The following is a 21145-nucleotide window of genomic DNA, read 5'->3' as shown; positions in this document are numbered from 1 at the left end:
GGCGGCAGCGGGGCCCGCGCAGCCGCCTCTGCTCCTCCTGCACGGGCAGATGCGCCGTCACCCACCTCTAACCAGCGGGGCGGCACCGGGGGGTACGTGGGGAAGCAGGCAGTCTTGAAGTACCTACCGTGGCAAAAACTAACCATAAAGGCGCTTAAATCCTTTTTTTTTTTTATTTTTTTCCTTTTGGCTGGTGTTTGTATGTGCTCTCATTTTTGCGCCAGTATAAGGTACTGCAAGGTAAATGGGCCAAGCATGCTACATAAACCTTTGAAAAAAAATAGAAAAATGTTAAGTCACTTAGAGGAATCCCCTGCCCTGAGCGTTACTGCAAAATCCGATTTAATCTGCAGTGTGCTTTACACTCTAGCAGGTGCTGAAAAGACAGAAAGAAGAAAAAAAACCTCAGTCACAAATCATTCCCTGTGATTCAAAATGGACGTTCACGGCCCTGCAGCTGTCTTCATGTGAAGCTCACGGTCCTCCTTTAGCTGGAGGTAACCACCTGGCACACAGCAGAACAGCCTATTTTTTAGGGTGAGGAGGGGCCACATTTCAGAACGATACCCTCTGGAAGAAGGGGGAGCTGTAATGAAGGCCATAGGCAATGGCTAACTCGTTTTCGCTGCTTTCTCAACCCACCACGGCCCCACCAGCTACCCGCTTTTCACCCAGCCTGGCAGGGAGGACTCAGAGCCCCTGTGGCCCTTTCTCCATTTGCAGTCACCTCCCCTTTCCACCTCTGGCTCAGAAGTTCCACCCAGGAGGAGGATATTCTGGAAACAGCTGTATTTATCAGTACCATCAGGGATGATTTCCCAAAATCAAGGCGGACAGGTCAGAGAACTAGCCATTTTGTCACTGCCTGCGACTCAGGCACGATCTGTCACAGCATTTTGTTCTTTTTCACCCTAGCAGCTGAAATGTTGCAGCCACCTCAAGCTCTCTGACCAGAGGAAGAGTGACTCAAGAGAGGACGTGTTCCCCACTGCCTTGCCCTCATTCGAAGCAGAGCGGATGGAGAGGTTGCTGAATGCTGACAGAGAAGAGAAGGCAAATGGACAGTCACACGGACCCTGGTTCAGGAGATGCAAATAATTCAGAGAACAAGGTGTTTCTGTGGTCAGGGACTGAACCGTGGTCTACTTCACCACCGATAAGCCTGCATTTAGGTCATACCACTCACTTCAAGAATGGGTTGCAAGAGGCCCTTTCTTGGGTATTTACCACCACAGGCCAACCAAGAACAAAACCCCAGATAGATCACTCAAGACTCACCTAGAATGGGACAAGTCCTTCTGGACTGCCATATTTCCCTAGACAACACTTTTTTTAATTTAAATTCTTTATACGCTTGAAAGTGACTTCAAAAGAACAAGTCGATCGCACCTGTTGCATTTTGCTTTTCACTTTTTTTAACTGCTTTTAGCTTTGCACATTAAGTGTTCATTAACACCATCCACATTTAAATTGGCGTATTTATTACTGTTCACTTTGTTTAAACAACTGCTTTTACACTTGTGGCTGAGCGTTAAATAATTGAACTTCCAACCATCAGTATCATCCACCCTAAAAAGCAGGGAAAAAGTCCTTACACAAACACACATGCAGCAGCTGTGACTGTCTCGTCCCCAAACAGACACACGAGTCACGAGCAGCACACCTCACCTCAGGGCAGGGGCACAAGGCACCCCCTATCCATCGACCAGAAGGGGCAGCAGCATTTCAGAGAGCTCCACATGCTCTTTCCAGTTATTTTCTCCTTCCACCTGTCAGCAGGACCTTCTTTCCAGCCACAGCAACTGCTCACATCACTGCTAGCAGCCATTTTACAGGTATTGTCCAACCTTAGACACTATAACTTTTACTCTCACAAAGCAAAATAGCAGCAGAATATCCAGCTGTTCAGAGCATTGTCAGGTATTTCCTTTGTTTCATTCACATTTCCAGTAAAACACTTTTAAAAAAAAAACAAAACCAAAAAACCTTGGGAAGATGGCTCTCCCAGAACAGCTATTATTCACCATGGGCACTAAAATACAGTATTTTTTTGGCACCTCACTGCCCTCACGACCCTGGTGCCGTAGGCTACACTGTAGCACTTCTTGCTAGCACTGAGAAGCGAGCACAGGGAAGCAATAAGCTTTGGTGGAGCAACGAGACCTTTCTCACCAGAATCACTGGGAAGCGGTGAGCAGCAAGTGCAAGACCATTTTTATTTATTTTTAAATGGCACTTGATAACGGGAAACTCACCTGCTCAAAGCCAGCAGCTGCCTCCAGGATCATTTTTTGCAGACCCGTCACCTGGCAGGAGTAGCAGCGCTTATCTCTGCTAGAACAACTGAGGTCCCTGTCAAGAGCAGCAGATTTCTGTAAAGAAACGGTCATTTCCTCTCCTAGGCTGGGAGCTGGCACAGCTGCACACACACTCCAGCCCCTCAAGCAAACACTGCATCGGTTTTTAAGCAACCCCTTGGCGTTACGGTCATCCATGTCAAAATGTGGTGAGATTTCCCAGCTGCGACTCCAAAACAGACACAAGCAAAGACAGACCCTTCAGAGCTGACCACGTACCTCCCTAGTGCAGCAGTTATGGGTGGCTCAGCATGGCCAGAACAACCACCCCTCCAGCCCGCTAACTTTGTGATGTAGCGGAGAGAGGAAAAGGCCCGTGGGGTTCTCACAGTGCCTACACCGCTGGGGTACAACGATATCCCTGGGGCCTGCCTACGAGTTCCCAAAGCAGGCCCAGCCACCCAGGCTGCCACTGGATCAGGGTGATTACACAAGTCCCCAGGTTTCTTGCATCCTTGCTTCAAAAACAGTCACTTGGCGAGCAAAATGCTGGGAAAAGAAGGACCAAGAGCAGGGAAGACAAGCGGCGCTGAACAGACAGGAGATGACTGCCAGCTTCCTGACAGCACTCACCATCGCAGGGGCCACACACACTGCGTTTCACTCTGTGCTTCTCAGGGAACACCGAGCTGCTCAAACCACGCGGTTTCCCCTGCCAGGTGCTGCCTGCTGTAGCAGGGGCCCAGGGCCACGTCCTGCAGCACAGCAAGTGCCCTTGCTCTCAGGTATCCTGTCAGGAGAGCTGCACAAGGCAAGGCGGCTGCACTGCGCGGATCAGAGGGGCGGCATAGCAACAGATTGTTAAAAAAAAAAAGTACTATCCAGATTAACCTTTAATCCAGCCAATGCATACATGTGAAAGGACAAGCCGTTGTTTCTGGTGCCAGCCAGCCTCTGCAGCATTGGCAGGGGTAGGAAGAAACAATCTCCAGAGTAGGCTTTCCCGTAACTCTGCACTGCAGTTTCTTACAACTTCACCTGACTCACTAGCTGCTGCCAGGACCTCAGTGGTTGGCTGGAGTCCTGCTCCGATGCCATCACTGGGATCCAGCCTCCCTGGCTCAGGGCAAGCACACTAACTGTGCTTTGGTAATGCAGGCAAGACCTAACCACACTGCCTCGAGCCATGGCCGACTCAGGAAACACACCCCACCCCCCTCTGCTTTTGCTCCGCATGCTTTCGTGACTGACGTCATGGCTGTGTTCGGATGCAGGGCTCACCCCCATGTTACATCTACTGAAGACATCTCAGACAGCCCCATTCACCTGCTGATGCACCTCGATTAACAGCTAGCCCCTTCCTCCACAGCGCATGGGGAGGCACCTGCCTTGAGGAAGCAAGTTAGAAACCAAAGTGGACTACATGACACTGTGGGATTCTCTCCATGGAGTAGCAGCAGTCCCAAGCTTTGGGCTCCTCGGCTAAGCCCCGTGTTACCTGCAATGAATCAGGGGCCAAACTCCATCCAGGAGCTGCTGTGCTCCCACAGAGCTCCTTGAAAGCCCTGCTAGCCAAGCCACCGGGGGCTTTGGCTTGGAGGAGACCAGGCTTCCCCACTGGCAACCAGCACGGAGCGTGTTTGGCAGCCCAGGCCTTGCCTCAGATTTTCTCTGTTCTCACAAGAGACACAGGATATGGGCCACACTAGCGCTCGCCTACTGCTGGTGCTGCAGAGCTGTCCTGGCAGTGCAGCATTGTGTGAGGACTCAAGAACTCCCTAAACAAAAGAGCAGCAGTCACCCTGCCATCAGTGTTCTCTTCAAATTCTAATCCATCAAAGACCAACCATCACAGGTCACCTCTGTACAGCTCTAACTTACCCAGTGGGTTAAAAATTAATAAAAACGAAACCCCCTCGAATCAAAGTAATGAGTAATGTCAGAAACAGCCTTTTGCAGGCTCCATTCTTCATCGATCCTTCCTCACTGATCTTTCTCACGCACACACACGCACATTGTCCATGCTTTTTCCAGCCACACTGCATGTTTATCCCAACAGAAGTGACTGGCAGAAAATAATACAGCTGTAGAATTAAAGCAAGGGGAGGTAAATGACCACACAAACAGACCATTAGGTAAATGTCAGTTCTCATATTTAATATTTTAATAATTTTGTTTGCAACATTTACCACATAAATCATCTAAATAAATAGATGCTATACAGTCTCTTATCCATATCAGTACAAAAATAAAACCACACTTTGTGTCAAATTATACTTGAGCCTGCCCTCCCTTTGCTATTACGATCTCCTTTTACAGCACATACTCGCTCAGAAAAGGCCTTATTACACTCCGATTGGTTTGTTTGGAATTGGTTTACTCCTTGTTTCCCCCCTCCCTCCCCAAATACATTCAATTAGTCTGTACAAAAGCTAGAAGCTCATTCTGTGCAAAAGGAAGCTTTCTGTGTGCAAAGACTCAGATACTCTAGCGTGCTGACAGGAACAACAGCAACAACTGAAGAGACAAGAACAAAAATAATCGGGGACCCTCCCCTCTAACTGACCCCATCTTCCCCCCCCCCCAGCAGAAGGGAAGCAAACCAAATTAGATGAGTCAGTGGGCAAAAGAGTCCAAACGATGTGCGTCCGCTGAGGGAAAAGGTTGGTGCTGAAAACCCAGCAAGAGAACTGGGGTTCCCCCAGCTGCAGAGCTGGCTAGGTGAGGAAAAAGGATTCTCTCATCTCAGCCTGCTCAAAAGGTTCTCGAGATACGCAGAACAAAAGCTTCATCTAAACGATTTTAGTTCTTTCGTTGCTGTTCTGTTGGAGATGAGGTGAGGAAACGGCCTCTGGAAAAATCCAGCAGCTACTGAAGACAGCCCCTGGCTCACCCTCCCTTCCTCTCCCCACTCCCTGCAGAAGGACAGCTATCTCCCTGTTCCTCAACTAAGCTAATAAGGTGCAATTTTTCAGACAGGAAACTCTATAAAGATGTCTCCAGAGCTGGAAGAAGTGGTCATAGTTCCAGACTAGGACCACTCAAACTGAAACTCAACTTCATTTTTCCCCTTCCTCAGACAAAGGAGGTGGGGAGGGAGGAAGCCAACCTCCAGCCTGAAGACAAGCCAGGGACTCCACAGGTCTCCTCTCCTCCCTCAGGGAGCCCTCCTTTCCTTGGCATGGTGAAGCACACTCCCCCCTGCCGCCATGGGAGGGAGGCAAAGGGCTGGGTGGCAGCTCTGGAAAAATGATAAGGAGCAGCCCGTGGCCTGAACTAGGTGTATCTTTTGCTTTTCAGATGCCACTTTTTGACAGACGATAAGGAGTACTTAGCCCTCCTAGTGCTTTGCATTTCCAAAGTGCTTCAAAACATACTTCAGATTTAAAAGCAAAAAAAAGCCGCTTAACATTTTGACAGATTTGCAAAAAGCTTCTTTGTGCTGACACTACGTTTTCTGGTTAAAAAATAATAATAAAAAAGGCTTTCCACCTCCTCCTCCTCCAAAATCTCCCTCCCAGTCAAAACTCTGCTACCCCAGTAACAAGATAAGCTGTGATAGAGGTTCTGAACAGTCTTATGAGCTCTCCCTTTCCGCATCCGACTGGCACTCAGACATCACCCACCCTGTGTTTCAAACAAGAACCCCTAGCACCTTTGTAGAAGACAGAAACAATCCCAGCAGCAAAGCTGCTACCCCATCCCCTCTTGGTAGCAATCCATCTCCCCGCTATCAGCCATTACGTGCTCCCACTGAGCTCTGCTCCTCTCTACAACTCCCAGTTAGGGATCATCTCCCACCTGCTCCCTGCTAAGCCACTGTACTTTAAGAAATTAAGGGTGCGAGGGAAAGAGAGCTGGAAGAGAAAAAGGGGTCATCACTCCAGGAGTGCTTGTTACAAGAAAGAATCTGAAGGGCCTGAATTAAATTCTAAGTGATTGCTTCTCTCTCCTTCCCATTGTCCTGGGGCTGTTTTGTAGGCCTTCCCATCTTAACCAGCTGCTTGGATGGAATCCACGTGGTTCAACACCCAGAAAGTTCACGCTTTCTCTGTGAGGCCAGTAGGTTCAGCAGGCAGAGGACAACATGGTCTCTTGATCATAAGCGACTGTCTCAAAACAAGTTTACCATGCCCTTGGGGACAACTGTTTCGAAGACAAGCACAGCGAAAGAGACACGTTCCCTTTACCTGTATGTGCCCATGCTATACATTACCATGTAGAAGTTACCCTATGCAAGCTGCTAACGTACACATCTCCCTTGCTTTCCCAAATGGTAGAAGACAGATACATAAACGCAGCACTGACAGGGCCCGCTCAGAACTCCGAGGGGCATCCACCCGCTGATGCAAGGGATCAATTTCACTACGCATTCTTTGCTCTTCTAACGCCTTCTCTCTCAACTACCAGCTCACCCAAAGGCCTGTCCTCAACCGCCTAGCGAGAGCAACTCTGAGGCGACTCCTTCCCTCCCTTCCCTGACAAGCAGCTGCCTCTACTGTTTTCCTAGAAAGGCCCACTGCCCTCTTCTTCCTAGGCTGCAGGTAAGCAAGGGAGGAACAGAGGATGGGTAGGTACCGATTAGCTTTAGAAAAGGAGGGTTTTGCGCTTTCGCTACTTCAGAAAGCACAAACTTAAAGCTTGAGAGGAGAGGAAGGGGTGGAGCGGTGGTGGTAGATTTAGCTTTGCTCAAACACATGGATGTGGCTGACAGCCCTCGCGGCTGTCTTCCGCACCCCAGCCTCTGTTGTGGCTACCACCAAGGGTCTTGCTTGAGCTACCCTGCCTGTTTTTTGACCTGTGCAAGGCCTCCCTTCTCTATTCCAGTGAAACCATCAAACAGCACTAGCTGGCGTACAACAGGAAACAGGACTGGGGCCAAGGGCCCCCTGTGAGGTGAGCAAACAATGTTATATATTCAGTCACAAAACACCAGAAGAACAATTCTGGACAGTTTCACAACACTAACAACAAAAAAACCCCATTCATTTCTCAGTAAGTTTCTTTCTGAGGCTCTGACATAAGCAAGGATCAATTCACAAACAAATCTGGGCTTATTTTGGCAAATGGAACTGCTTTTGGGTGTTCTCACAATAATATCCTGGCTTTGCTTGAAAAAGAAAAAAAAAAATCCACCTTGGTCTGACTTCACAAGCAGAAGGGCCCCCAAGCAAATGCAAGACAATAAGGAGCATGCAGGAGCTACAAGGCTACTTAATGCCACTATTAACATGTTAAAACTTGCTGTTCCAAGGCATCACTTATATATCAGAGCAATAACACGTAGTTTATAACCATCCAGGAACACAGGCAGTCCTTTCCGTATTTTTTTTTAAACACAGTGTTGACAATAAAGGTTTTCCAGTCTCATGGAGCCCCTCAGTTCTGTTATATATACAGTGAGTTCACTGTGAGAAGATCTATGAAATAAAAAGCTCTGTCCCCCAAATGCGGCTGGTAAATTCTCACATGGAAACAGTTCTAAGAATGACTATTAGAACAGTTCTTCTTTGAGAAGTTTGTTTCTTGTGTACAGTTCAGTAATTTCCACTGGCTGAAGTTTGTTTTCCTTGTTTACAGCCATGGAGCCAAACGAGGTACGGGAGAGTTAGCCCATTTCTATTCTCGGCTTATGCTTCAAATAGAATTATTAAATTCAGCTTCAGCTAGATGCTATTCTGGCTCTTCTAATCGAATGGAATGCTTAACGAAGCTCCGAGCACAGCATCTGATTTTCATGGTATCTTAGCCCAAGAGGTCCCAATTCAATTTTCAGATTTTGGGTCGAACTGGCAGATGGACAACATTGGGGAGAAGAGACAAGTAAACCCAGACAACCTCTCTTGCCATCACAAGTAAAACCCCATACATCTCTACACCTGCAGAAGTGGAATAAAGCTAATTTTAAAGTCCCTGAAGACCAACTCTACCAAGGAAGTTTACAAAGATATGCTACCAGACAATATGGAACAGAGCCACATTTTAAGATGACCAAGAGAAAAATCTCAAAAAGATCTTTAAGATAAGCAAGAATTCATGAATGTCAAAAAAAAAAGTCCACCCCAACACAGTAACTGTTTAGTTTCCTACCACAAAGTCCTCCTCACACACACAAACCAAACCCATGCATATGCAACTTGTTGTGTCTTAACCTGATAAGGGTTAACTCCTCATGGACCTGTATGCAAAGCAGCATGGTAGCCAGGTACTTTGTTCAACACTTCGTGTATAGCGAGATGATGCACTCTCTTTACGGTGAGGGTGACCGAACACTGGAACAGGCTGCCCAGAGAGGTTGTGGAGTCTCCTTCTCTGGAGACATTCAAAACCCGCCTGGACGCGTTCCTCTGTGATATGGTCTAGGCAATCCTGCTCCAGCGGGGGGATTGGACTAGATGATCTTTCAAGGTCCCTTCCAATCCCTAACATTCTGTGATTCTGTGATGATTAGTCACCAGCAGAACACAAGCTAGCCTGATCCAAAAAATGATTAAGATACGAAGCTGTGGGTGGATCCTCTCTGAAAGACCACCACAGGTCTTTGAAAACTCCACTGCATGAGGAAGAAAAGGTGTTTAAAGAGAAATGCCAAAACAAAACATTGAGAAGTCTCAGCTGGTGAGTGGACAGAAAAGCAGAGGATGGAAATCCAGTTTATTAAGACAAGCTCTTTCCTGCCACAGGATTGGTATTGCTTCTGATGTCAGCCAAAGCCAGGAACCTTAGTAAATAGGAAGCTTTTTTGGTGTATTTGTACACTGAGATGAAGACAGGACAAAGGCAGCAGTAGCTGCATTAGAATAAAGGAGCCAGATCCTATAAATGCCATGAAGATTTAGCAGGATGAGCTGAAGACTTTTTTAAAAATAAGCTAAAATATTATGCTTCTGCAGTCATAACTACCTGACCCGCTATAGCCCTCAAGAGTGGACTCAGCCATGTGGTATGTCCACCAGTCACAACAAGAGAGATGCAGGTATTCAGCACATTGGCAGGTGTCAGGAAGAGGAGGTGTGTGTGGGGGCGATGATGACAACATTGACCCCGCATCCTGCAAAAGAGGGTGCAACTCCTGATACAGAAGCCTCGCTCTGGACACCCACATTCAACAAACATCCTGAGCCTGCACGCTTACCTCATCAATTTGCCCTTGCTAGCTATTGCAAGCTTCTTTCCCACTCACTCTTCCTCCCACTACATAATCCTCCCCCCCAGCTTCCACTTCTCACCCTCTCAGATTTCTCCATAATAATAATCCCATGTCACTTCTCTGGGAGACAAAAGGTTAGTCTAGAAATTCCAGATCTTCCCAGTGGTCCTGAAACTGCTGTGACACAGCGGAAGACAGGCCTGCTCAAACAACTCTGAGATGGAAGGGGAAATCCTAAGTCTACACTGAGCTGCCATATCCTATCTGAGGTAAAACCTGCTTTTAATAAAAATCATAGGGTCAGTCCAAGCACTTTGCAAAAAGTAGATGTTTGGAGGACCAGAAGCCCCTTCAAAAGAACACACGGAGGATTTCCACAGGTGTCTTTACATCAGAAGGTTCATAAGCTCCATTTAGAATAAACATAGCAAATAAGAGATGCTTCAGGTGGGGTGAGGAGAGGAAACAAAGGATTTAAGGACAGTAATCATGACAGTAGCCAATGTTACCCTGCAGCACTCTGTCCTGCAGTTCCCACCTTAGACTCTAGCTTACTTTTCTTGCTTTCCATAGAAAAAGGTCTATATTTAAAATTTTAAGTTATTTAAATAAAATTTGCTTTTAAAAAATGGAAGAGGACATGCATGTGCAAGAACAGATGCTATGCTAAACTACCAACTCAAAATACAGCAATTCTTCAAAAACCTCAGTGTCACAGGCAGTCCAGCACAAGGCATTTTTAAGTGCAAGATCAGGCAGGGTCTGTTGAAATGCAGACTGCTTTCCTTGGCAAAGATTTTTAAGCCTTCCAAGGGGAAGTTCCCACCAGTAAAGCAGTACAGGATCACAGATACTGTGAGGAGACTGGAGTCATGGAAAAATATTACTCAGGCAGTACAATCCAAGAATTCTCATTGCTAAGAATTAAGAATTTTTTCCCCCACCTCAAATCTAATACGTGCCTTCCCCACATGTTGTTTACCTTGGATCTCTCAATGGAATCCAAGAACGGAATTTGCTGCTAATCAAGGTCCATTTCTAGCTCAGTTCTGTCCAATTCCTGTGTCCTGGGCCTGCGCCAGTATCTTGGATATCTTTGCAGTGCCAGGCAATGCTTCGGTTGTCCTATTAGCCCCTCCTCCCAGGGGAGGGGAGTCAGTTTTCAACCAACTTATTACCACAGATTCAGGGCAGCATTTGTTATTAATACTGAATTTGGCAAAGGGTAAGAACACTCCACTTGCCATAACGCATTCCTCACACAGCAGAGACGAGCCTGGAAGTCCTGTTTAGCATATACAGAATGGTATGTCTCGACTGCACTGGGTTTCTGAGCTTCTAATGAGGGTACATTGAATTTATGTCGCCAATCTAGATTTCAGAGATGCATTTCACTCTTTCCACATGATCAACAATCAAAGGGAGAAACCTCTGCTGTCTATATGGACCCGTGCTGCAAAGACTGACTTACCACAGACAGGCAAATACGGTTCTGAAGTCCTGACAGCAGGCCACAGGGAAAACAGCACTGGAGAGAAAGTCTTAACAGGCCGGAGTTATCTACACAGGTAGGATCCATCGCCTCTCGCTGCTGCAGGAAGAGAGGGAGGAGGAAGGTGGGAAGAGCAATGCACAGAGAAGTATCTTTATCCAGGGGATATCAATTGCAGAGCAAGACAGCAGGCTAGAGATCCAGCTCTCTTTCCACCTCCACTTGCCCTCTCCCCACAAATGCAGCTGCCGCCACTTAACAGGATAAAAGGCGAATTGTTCAGCTTGCTGCTTTCACATCTAGGAGGGGAGTCTTTGCCAGGGAAAAGGCTGTCAGTTTTTCAGATGGACAAAGCAACTACAAACACACACCCCCTACACTACCCTTTTTTTGCGTATCTGAAAGGGGAAAAAGGAGAAGAGAAAAAAAAAAAAAAAAGAAGGTCTCTGTAAACATTTTAAGAGGAGACATTTTGGATTTTTTTTTTCTTAAGGGATAAAATAACCCTTCCCTAGCCCCACCCTAAAAGCACTGGTTTTGGGGAGCATTGAAAATGGAGATTTAGAACTGCACACTCCGGTCTCGAAAGAAGCCCTCAGCCACTTGTGCTTCTCTGAAAGTGACGGTAATGGAGTTTGCTGTGATGTCTGTCACTGTCACTTCGCTGGGGGGCACAGTGGGAATCCAAGGGAGACTGCCATCCACATCTGCTGCAGAAGGAGAGGCAGATAAGAGCATATTAGTGAGAGAGAGAGGGTGAGGGAGAAGGAAGGAGGAAGAAGAGAGGGAAGGATGGAAAAGGAGCCTCCTTTCCAACAAACAGTGAGTGAAATCAGCCTGTACAGAGTCTGCACATACTAAGCCAGAAAGAACGTGGGTAAGCCCTCCCCTCAGAGACTAAGGGAAAATGGAGGATCACTGCCGGATATAATGGGAAAATGAAAGAGTAGCAAAGGTGTCCAGACACACACCAGCATTGGAGCAGCCCACACAGAGGTCAAAAGTCCCTGTAACACCACCCAGCTCATCTAACCATCCACAATTCCCTGACACCTCTCACCCCATCTCAGCCCCTAATCTGGCTCTGTGTCATCAAAGCACACACACCCAGGCATGAACTCACCTGCTTGTAAATGTCCTACCCTGCTTAAAAAAAAATCACAAACCCTTACACATGCTATTCAGATAATCCTACTGGAATCAAAAGGATCCAAAATGAAGGGCCTTCCTTGTACTGTACCTGCAACACAGCCGGGGTGTGATTCTCTCAACAATCCAGCAATGCTGCTTCGTGGAGAGCTGCTCTCCCTTTCTCATATCCTTCCTTTGCTCCCTGATTGCTCCATACAAGAAACACAAGCATCCCTGCACTTTCTCACTGTAAGAATAATTATCAGTCCCTCTGCCACCCAAAGTCTCACTTCCCCCGAATCACCAGAGACACCCACAAAAATATACAGAGAGAGGAAGGAAAACATACCCTCTCCCTGTCACTATACCTGTGCTATATACCTTGTTGTCCCAACTTGGGCAAGGAACAAGGGCCTCTTAAGAGTGCATTTCCTGGCCTCCGTCTCAAATACCTGGGGTGCCTACTTTCACCTCAGAAAGAGTCCAATCCCCCCTAAAAATAACTGGGAGTCCACGCAGGCCATGTGTCAAGGGAAGAACAAAAACAGTTTCACATTTCTGTACTGCCATTCACTCTTCTGATCCCCAAGTGCTTTAGAGCCCAGCACTTCTAGGGGGGAACAGCCCCACACATTTGCCCATTTCCAGGATGCAACACTTGGTTCCTCGGTGCTACCCCCATTGCTGCCTCCCTGGATTCTGGGCACTGTTCAAGTCCCTCTCAGAAAGGAGGGAATAGCGCTGATTCCCAGAACACAACCCTCTCCCCAAAATCCTACCTAATCCAGCCTGGCTAACAGCTACTCCTAGCAAGGAGTTACAGGATTCCCTTAGCTACTACAAGCAGCATAAGCCCCAGTTTTCCACTCCTCAGGAAACCTACGCCTTCAGAAGCTCTAATAACGCAGGGATAGAGTTTCCCTGGTAACTCAGAGCAACACGCACATCCCACAGCCCTCCTGCACAAGATGCCGGTATCCCTCCTCAAAATACCAAATGTGCTTGGACATCTCCCGTGCCTACACTCAAGCTGCGCACTCAGTGGGATCAAGCAGGAATTACCATCCTCACTTCATCTCTGTTATCCCCCTCTCACATATCTCTATAGCAAGAGACTTTAGAGAGAACGTGGGGTGTGGGGAGGAAAGGGAAGGAGGGGGCAGAGGAACGCACTGTGGGTTCCTAGGGGCATTCCTGTATGCTCCTCAGAGCAGCACTATGGAGTGCTGGTGTCCAAGCTTGTCCACTGCCAGCCAAGCTCCTTTTAGCAGAGCAGCAGGCTGAACACATGCAGGTTGATCACTGTCACATCTGCCCGTCACCTCTGCTGGGAGGAAACTAGAAGAGGGGAGTAACTTGCAGTATCTTCTGCATGTTTTCTAACACTGGGAGGGGCGTCACTGATATGAGACTACAGAGAGGCAACAGCACCAAAAAAGCAGATTAACATGTGCTATTCATCCAAACAAGAAAGGAACTTGCAGAAAAAAGGGCCACAACGTGAGCAAGAGCTGCTCTGAGGACCTGACCTAAACCACAATCCCAGGATGAGGCAAGCAAGGAGGAAGCATGCAGAGCATCCTTCGCACGCCCCAGAACTTCACAGCCAAGGAGTGTCTGGCCTTACCTTCTTTGCTGGTGTGCTGCATGGCCTCCCAGTCCTCAGGGCCCTGCCTGGCCTCCAGGCCCACTGTATCATTCAGGAAGAACTCACGCCTGCAGTTTCGGCTCTCCAGGCTCGCCATGCGAGGGAACTTCTTCCTTGACAGTCGCAGGTACTTCTGGTTTTTGCGTTGCTTCCGGAGAGAGAATGGCAGGACTGCTCCCCCAGTCTTCTCTGAGAACTCTGCCTGCCCTGGCTTGGCCCCTGGCAGGCTACTGTCTCCTCCTCCAAACCTCCGTGCAAGAGAGAAACAGAGCTTCTCCTTTCCCTTATGGGCACTCCTCAAGTCCATGCCATACAGCCGCTGCCAAGACATCAATGCAGCACGGGTCAGGGCAAAAATCTGATAATACAGTCAGGGCTTCCACCTGGGAGCCAGGAAACTATTCTTTGTTCAGTCCTTGAACATCTAGGTGAGCTAGGATAAGTTGTGCTGCTTTTACCACACTGTTTCTCTCACCTCTTCAACTGCCATCTAAGCTTTTCCTCATATGTGCTTCCTAGGATTGGCTGCTTTGCTTGGCAACAGTCAAAGCATGCTGGAACTCCACTTCCAACCAATGGCTACATTTAACATGATGGAAAGTTCAAGCCCAACATGAAATTAAAAGAGCATGCAAACCAGGTAACCTGCAACCACCCAAGCCCAAAGTTTATAAAATCCTAGTTCAGAGAGCAAGAACTGTTGTCGGTTTGGTTTTTTGTTTTGTTTTGCTTTTTTAAAGACAAGTTATCTGGCTTTTCAGCTAACAGGTTAAAACTATCTGCCTACCCACTGATTTCATGTTGTTGTGTTAGCTTGTTACCTCCAATTTTGTCCATGCAACAGCAAACGGATAGTTTCCACCTCCCTGCGAGCAGAGGAGCAGCACAGCAGCTAATGAGTTAGAAATACACAGAAGAGCAAGACGCTACCTGCAGTAGGAGGCGCTTTGGTTTGGGGCCTCTTTTCCTGTACCCTGATGCACGGTCTCTCTCTTCCCTGTGAAAGAGGAACACAAATCAAACCGAGTCCTAAATACCACAGCACAAAGCCTAGTCGGGACTTCTACCTTTCTCAGGACAGCTCCCTCATTTCCTTCATTAAAACCCAATGGTGACCAGTGTGGACTTGGAAGACATCCCAGAATTGCTTCTTGGAGGAGTGAAAGCCTTGCAATAAGGGAATTTCTCTGACTCAGCTGATCAAGGATGGGTTAGAGGAACTTATCACCTCACATCACTCCAGTCCAGCCCTAGACCTGATTAAAACCTGAGACTGATTGCTCTTTGGCTCAATGCTGCTTGTTCTTCGCCTTATTTCCAGAACAGTGCCAATCAGAGATGCTTTAACCCTGTCTTGTCCGCCTCAGCCAACACCAAGGTACAGAGATCAAGCAGGATTCATTGCTATACATCTCATCTCCGATTGAAGTAGGAACAACAGGGGCACCTCATGCACACTATGAAATAAAGACACTATTTCCTTTTCCTGTGTCCAGGGAGAAAAAGAACACGCGCCCTTACTTTTCTTCGTAAGCCACTACCAGGCGAGGGTCCAAGATATGATCCTCTGGCTCCCATGTGCTGTATCTGAGGAATATAAAGTAAACAATACTTTAATGAAACATTCTCTCTGCAGGCTTGCTACCAGTGTGCTGCAGCCCCGGATACTGTCTTCACAAGGGTCAGTGGGGCCTGCCACAACATTGCGAGAGCTCTGAGGAATCCCAGCCATTCCCTCCCCAACTTCCCGCAGACACCACCTCCCCTTCCCAAAACAGGCAGGGCCAAGCGTCAAGCAGCTCTTTGCAGGAGAACAGGGAAGGCTTTCCTCCCCAGGGCCCCCTCCGCGCTGTTTGCAAAGCCTGTGCAGACGGTTGTACACTGATTTTAAGTCAATGCCTAAACAGGTCTCGTCTGCAGCACTCCCTCAAATCCAACAAACCCCACGGAACAATGAGACGTGATCCAATAGAGCTTTCTGAAAAATAGGTCTCTCTTAATTTAGAGTGCTTAAAGAGTAAGTACGCTTTCTCACCTGCATTATTAATTACCTCTAATCACTGGAGCTGAAAGTATTCATTTAAGAAGAGTTTAATTTTTCTCCACTGATGCCATTCAACTAAACATGTTTAGACCTGGGCCCTGAGGCAAGTTGATGGCAACTTTCCAACTATTCCTCCTCTTGCTCAACTCCCCCTGCAGGTTATTTCTATCTGTCAGAGGTCATCAGTATTTCTGCACCCGCGCAGGAGGAACCCATCTGCATTGTGGTCAGGGCTACCAAAACTACTCAAAATAAGCCTGATGCTCTGAAAGTAGTCTGTGAACAGTGTCACTCACTGCCCCATCTCCCTCCTTGATTGCCAGACAGCTGTGACAGGAGTCAGATGCTCAGGAAAGGACTGAGCCCACCCAGCAGGCCACACCAAAAATGGTTCCCATGGGGCACAGCTACACTTAATACCAGGGAGAAGCAGCCAAAAACTCCCATCATAGAAGCTGAAAGGATCACAAGGTGGTCCTTGTAGCATGTTTGCTTCTAAGTGGTCATGTTTGCCCAGAAAAGGTGGGTAGCGTGTCTCTACCATACAAACTCAAAGGCAAGAAAGCAAGTCTGAAACCCCAAATGACTCTGAACATTAATTTTCCCAGAATGTGAGGTCAGGGGCCTGGAGGCAGAGCCCCTCCCAGTCCCTAGGGAGGAAGGCCAGAGAGAAGCCACATGCAGGTGGGCAAGGGTGCATTTTTATCAGTGCCTTTAAACAGGGGGAAAGCATTTTAGGATGTTTACATTTCTGGATGAAGCACAGACTGTACATGAGGGCACGTGATACACGCATATATGTACACAGGGGAAGTGGTTTGGGAATGCTTTTCCCTTTCATCTCTCCATTAGATAGAAGAAAGGTACTGAAATGTAGGAGCATTCCTGGAAAATGGTTCTAGAAATGAAAGTATAATTCTTTTACAAAAAGGAGAAACAAAAATATGAAATTCAGATATCCCAAGGTGCACTGTGCATCAGAGAGTTAAGAACAGACATGTCTTCATAACCAGCTGATCCCTCCCTCCCTCCTTTGCTGAAGCCTCCTGCAGCAACCTGACTGTGAGCTGTCAAAGCCAAGATGCTGTTTGAACAGAGGAAGGTTTCCTCCCAGCTGCAGGGATTCTGGCACTCATTCTACAAATTTAAGAAAATAATAACACAAGAGGGAAAAAAGACATCTGATTGCTTTTCATGGGCAGAAGAAGAAAGGGGATTTGCTTTAAAAAAATCTGGTGGGTGTTGCCTTTTTCTCTGCAGCTCAGTTTCTGGCTTCGCTGCAGTGGCAAAACACTGCATATAAAAAAACATGGTTCAGTTTGCTACGCGTGCGCGCGCTTGCACACACACACAGGGCTATATATATGGGTACACGCAGCCCAGGCTGCAGCACAACTGCAGAGAGAAGGCACTCTGGAAAATATAGATCATATGATCTTCCTTCCCCCTCCCTCTACTCCTCCTCTTCCCCCTCCCCTCTTAACTCCAACACGAGTTGTAAACAAGCTGGTAGCTAGAATCAGCTTGTAACTCCTCCATTGCCTGACTCCAGCAGTGCAATCCAGAAATCTGAGGTGCAGGGCATTAACAAGAATTTTTTATTAAAAATAAAAAAAAAAAAGTGAAATATCAATTACATGGGAAAGCATCAGACTACTGACCTATCCTTATTCCCTTCCATGAAGCCTCCAATGGGAATGATGGGATAACTGGTACAGGGATACAGAGAGCAATGCGACAAGGTTGGGGAGAGGAATGAAGAGAAATAGTATGCGGCATGGGATGCGGCAATAGAATATGTTGGAAGCAAACAGCTTGTGGTGCTGCATGCCACCACAGGCATGTGTATGTTTAGAAACAAGGCACAGAGACTGCCAGCAGGATGAAAGTGACTTCAATGCTCCAAGCATCTTGGTTTTAAGCAACTCAAACCACTGAGTGAACAGTTAAAATGGAGGGGGGGCGGAGAAATCAGTGCTCTTCAGATTTGGAGTTTGGGGGAAGAAGGAAGATGTTTAGACATGTCACAGCATTAAAAGAAGAGAACCCTGACATCCCCTTGCTCCCTGGGCAGAAGGCCGTGCTTTTAATTCTCAAAAGAGAGTTTCAAGGTGCAGGGCAAGGAAAGGCAGCAGTATGAATAAGGGCTGCTCTGCCCAAGGAAACATTATGCCATGTCTTAGCCCACCTTCTGGCAAGTGACTTTACAAGAGAAAGACCTCAATGTGTTTGTTGAAAGGAGAATGGGATAAACATCAGTATTCTGGCCAAAAGGGGATGGTGCCTCACAGACTAAAAATACATTTCCTAACCTCTACCAGCAATTAAATTAGGCTTGGCTACTTAGAAGGCTGAAGCAGTCGAAGAACTGACCCACATTATATGGCAACTGGTGCTTAACAAGTGCACAAGGTGACACTTTGACAGAAGAACTTATAGCCAAGAACAAAGCCACCCTCTCCCACCACCAACAGAGAGGGGGGAAGCTGCTTATATTCACGCATGCCCTATAAGCACGAGGATTAGGCACGAGGATTAGGCACGCAGGAACACATTCCAACTTCTTGGACACCAGGTACAATCTGTCAGGACCGTCCTAGCGGGTCCCACTTTCCAACTGCAAGGATGAACCAGTAAAAGCAGCCCCCTTTGCTTAGCAACATGCAGTGCCACTGCACGTGTACTGTAGTTGTACCCATGCACATTGTGTATGTACACAAACAGTTACAAACAGGAAAGCAAAGACAGAGCTCCATATGGGTTGGCCAGGAGGATGTTCTGCTAGACTGCTAGCTAACACAGTAATATTCTCCAGTTAACTAATCCTTTTAATCTCAAAGCATTTTACAGACTGTTTAGGCACAGAGCAATCACTCGTCTTCAGAGACAGCTGCATTTTGAATAAGTATCTGTACAGTGCACACGCGCACAGCAATGCTGCAAAAATGTTATGTTTTTTTTTGCAACATAGCAAGTAAAGCAAAAGCAGAAAATGCATTCAAAATAACAGAAGGTTTCGGACAAGGAAACAAAAGAATAGCAGTAATTTTCAAGGGACAAAGATCACCTGCCTTTGGTTACAATCAATAAATCTGAAACATTGCCCCTTTCCATTTGTGAGTTGCAGAGGGGAAGCAGTAGGACAACAAGACAAGACCATCCACTTGTTTTCCATTTTAAAAGACTGCATATAGCCCTAAAAATACAGTGGGGTCCTCGGTGCTGACTCAAAAAAGCAGGAGCCATTCCAAGTTCAGAAGAATCAGGATTCCCTGTTGAGCTCATAATAACTTTAAAAACATTTGTATCTAGAAAGCATCTCAATGGAATATTTCAGTGGTGGCAAAACCCAGTCAGAATAGATTGGCACACGTTTGTATCCCTCAGCTGCCAGTTCCGGAATAGATTTGGTTTTGGTTTGTGGCTCTTTGTTTTTGTTCATTGTTGTTGGAACAAGGCACAAAAGGTTACCCATTAAGAATGAGACGCCCAGTTGCAGAGATACAGTGTAAGCTATTACCGAATACTAAAGAAAAAGACTACAAGACAAGTAAAACACAACTTACTTCGGGGGCCATCCTTTCCACTTCACCAGGTATTCTACTTTACCCTAAGGGCAGAAAAAGGAAGAAGAAAACAGGTGAACTCTGCAACCAAATATGGGCTACAGTAAGAGATGCAACCAATCAACAGGACTAAACTGTGACTGAAAAGCTCATTTCCCATTACTATATTTTCAAAACAAAGCCACTTCCTTATTCAACTACACTTGCTATACCTTTTTCCACAGAAAAACAGCACGCAGGGGTATTTAAGCATGCTTTAACTACCATTAGTTTAGGATCATACATTTACAGAAGCCTAGCAGGCAGAACCCCAAAAGCCAGACAGAGAGCAAGACTGCAACCACTCCTCCATTTACAGGCAATCCTACAAGAAGTCAGCACGCATCAACGTGAGAGGGAGATGTATGCCAGGAGCAAGTGTCAGAGGAAATTTTTTCAAGCAGAGAGAAGAAATACAATATTTCAGAACCTATGAAGCATCACTTTGGCATGTTCCCTTCCAGTTGCTACACGCTTTACTCAAACACTGTTTCTTCCATCACAGTCTCTCAACCTTTCGACCCAAGCAAAAACAGCTCACAGCTGAAGTTCAGACTTATCCATTTATTTGTTCACCCTAAGTACAAGATTTTAAAAAAGGAAATAAAGAAAAAAAAAAAGTGCAGTGATTGGAAATCACGTTCAAGGGCTCCTAAGGAATGTGCACAACTATTAAAATCTTCAGCATTACACCGAGGGAGTTGTTAAGCACTTCCCAAAGCACGGCAGAAGCCTTCGCGCGTGCAGGATGGCCACCCCTCAAAGTGCCACTACCGCAGCTGCGGACACCTTTACAGAACAGCCCGGCGAGCAACGCGCTCCGGGACTGGGGCCAGAGACCCGGGTTCATTTTCCTCACGGCGGGGGGCTCAGCACCTTCCCGATGTTTGCAAACACCGCCCTACGAGGAACCTTCCACCGGAGGATCTCCACACGCCGCGTGCTTACAGGTTAATGCTCCTAACACGCTATGGGGACCGAGAGCGTTTTCCCAGCTGGGGAAACTGAGTCACTGCGCTGGCCGCCAGACCCTTCCAGACTCTCTTCGTCCGGGGCGTCCGGTTTGCTGACACCGGCACCGACTTTGCAGAAACTGAAACTTCCCCCAGCAATGACGCTCCCCCACCCCACGAGCGACTCCCGCCAACACGCGTGTTCCTCGCCCGCCGGCCCTGCAGGCCCCAGGCAGGTGCCGGTGCTCCGTGCCGCCAGCGCAGGGCTGCCCGTTACTCCGCGCGCGGCGGGGGGCGGGGGTGGTAAGGCAGGGCGGCCACGCGCGCGCCCACCACGCCCCCCGCGCGCCGCGCTCTTGTGCGAGGCGGGCGGGGCGGGGGGAGGGGGGTGTCCCGGTGCTCCCCCCCCCTCTCCCGGTGGGGCCCGCCCCGCCGCAGCCCACCTTCCGCACGCGCTTCTTGCGGATGCTCTCCACCGCGAACACCTGCTCGCCGATGGCCGACAGCTCCATGCAGCGGGCGGGACAGCGGCGCTGGCGCCGGCCACTGGCGGCCCCGCGACCGGGGGAGCGGGCTGTCGCAAGGCGGAGGGCGGGCGGAGGGGGCTGCCTCCCGCGGCGGCGGCGAGGCTGGCCCGGCGGCTGCCGTTGCCCGCTGGCGGCCGTTATCCGCCGCTCCCCCTCACACGCCCCCTCGCGCGCGGCCGCGCCCCCTCCCCTCCCCCCGCCCCGCTTTAGAACCTGCGCAACGTTTTCCCCGGCGCGCGCGCGAAGCGGCGGGGGGGAGGCGGGGGGCGGGGGGCGGGGGGCGGGGCGCGCGGCGCCG

The 21145-nt window shown here is 48.2% G+C and overlaps 1 protein-coding gene across 5 annotated transcripts; it reads right to left on the bottom strand.

Annotated features, from left to right (window-relative positions):
* Positions 1 to 181: 181 nt before the first annotated feature.
* On the bottom strand, positions 182 to 21005 carry CBX7 (chromobox 7). 5 transcript variants are annotated; one of them, XR_011048213.1, is made up of 7 exons: positions 20764 to 21003; positions 19329 to 19372; positions 15240 to 15305; positions 14649 to 14715; positions 13698 to 14037; positions 10919 to 11649; positions 182 to 268 (listed from the first exon to the last, which is right to left on the bottom strand). XR_011048213.1 is itself a non-coding variant. In XM_068401198.1 (6 exons), the coding sequence occupies exons 1-6, from the start codon at positions 20830 to 20832 to the stop codon at positions 2303 to 2305; spliced, it is 636 nt and encodes a 211-aa protein (XP_068257299.1). In that variant the 5' UTR covers positions 20833 to 21005; the 3' UTR covers positions 2260 to 2302. The 5 variants fall into 5 exon arrangements, 3 of the variants coding, with proteins under 3 accessions (XP_068257299.1, XP_068257298.1, XP_068257296.1); XR_011048214.1 differs by lacking the exon at positions 182 to 268 and adding an exon at positions 2313 to 2352; XM_068401198.1 differs by lacking the exons at positions 182 to 268; positions 10919 to 11649 and adding an exon at positions 2260 to 2352 and having other exon boundaries at positions 20764 to 21005.
* Between the last annotated feature and the right edge of the window lie 140 nt (positions 21006 to 21145).

Source organism: Nyctibius grandis, chromosome 5, assembly GCF_013368605.1.
Source record: "Nyctibius grandis isolate bNycGra1 chromosome 5, bNycGra1.pri, whole genome shotgun sequence".
Lineage (NCBI taxonomy): Eukaryota > Metazoa > Chordata > Aves > Nyctibiiformes > Nyctibiidae > Nyctibius > Nyctibius grandis.
This window is presented reverse-complemented; position numbering and strand designations above follow the sequence as displayed.